The sequence below is a fragment of the Bison bison genome, unplaced genomic scaffold (assembly GCF_000754665.1).
Source record: "Bison bison bison isolate TAMUID 2011002044 unplaced genomic scaffold, Bison_UMD1.0 scf7180017864336, whole genome shotgun sequence".
Taxonomy (NCBI): Eukaryota; Metazoa; Chordata; class Mammalia; order Artiodactyla; family Bovidae; genus Bison; species Bison bison.
This window is the reverse complement of record NW_011494908.1, coordinates 1454984-1455945: the sequence shown is the minus strand read 5'-3', so window position 1 is coordinate 1455945 and position 962 is coordinate 1454984. Positions and strand designations below refer to the sequence as shown.

The 962-nt window shown below is 59.6% G+C and overlaps 1 protein-coding gene across 1 annotated transcript in view; it reads left to right on the top strand.

Moving 5' to 3' along the window:
* The window catches only part of XKR5 (XK, Kell blood group complex subunit-related family, member 5), a 19042-nt gene that overhangs the window by 9380 nt on the left and 8700 nt on the right, over positions 1-962 (top strand). Inside the window, 1 exon segment of the mRNA XM_010854083.1 lies at positions 385-594. Within this exon segment, the coding sequence (XP_010852385.1) occupies positions 385-594 (210 nt within the window).

Below are 962 nucleotides of genomic sequence, written 5' to 3'. Positions count from 1 at the left end.
TCCAGGTGCACGGGCTTCAGTAGTCGTGGCAGGTGGGCTCGGTAGGTACGGCTCCCAGGCTCACAAGCACAGGCTCAGTGGTCGTGGTGCTCGGGCTGAGTTGCTCCCTAGCACATGGGATCTTCTTCCCAGACCAGGGATCAAACCCATGTCTCCTGCATTGGCAGATGGCTTCTTTACCACTGAGCCACCAGGGAAGCCCTTGAGCCTTTTTTCTTAAGTGTGAACCCACGGAGAGCCCAGCCTGCCTTGGTGGGGAGGAGTACCCAAGTCCTCGTTTCTTCTGCATGGAGACAGACCTGCATGTTTGCATGGAGGTGGCGGTGCCCTCTGTGAAGGCAGGTTCTGTTGGTTAGCGGTCCTAGGGTCCCGCTTGCCTTCCAGGAGTGAGTGCCCTGTGCTCCTGGACCACGCTCTCCTGGGCCCTGGTGTGCTACGCCCGATCCCTGCGCTCCGTGAAGCCGGACCACTCCTCTGCACCCTGGACAGCCCTTGGCTGCCAGCAGCTCTGGAGGATGGGCATGGTCGGGGCTCGCGTCCTCAGCCTGGTTCTCTTCTTCTGGGCTTACCGCGTCTGGGTGCTGGTTGTCGCAGGTAAGCTGAGCTTCTGTCCTGACAGTCTACTGCTGCATGACAAGCAACCCCAGAGCTTAATGCCTGAAAAGAACCATTGGTGAGCAACGACCCGGCCTCTGAGGGCCGACCGGGATTCACTGGGGCTTCCTGCCTGCAGGGTCCTCACACCATCCCTGTAGGCTTGCAGGTATCTGGACCCACAGAGGGGCTTCCCTGGGCTGGCTGTTTAGACATCCTGCACCCGGGGCCCCTCCACCCTGTCCATGCAGGAGAGCCAGCTGGCTTCAGACATGGCAAATGAGAATTCCAAGAGCAAGGGAGTGGGAGTGGCCAGTCCTCTTAAATCTAGCCCAGACCTGGATCAGCACGACTTTGGCTGAATTTTG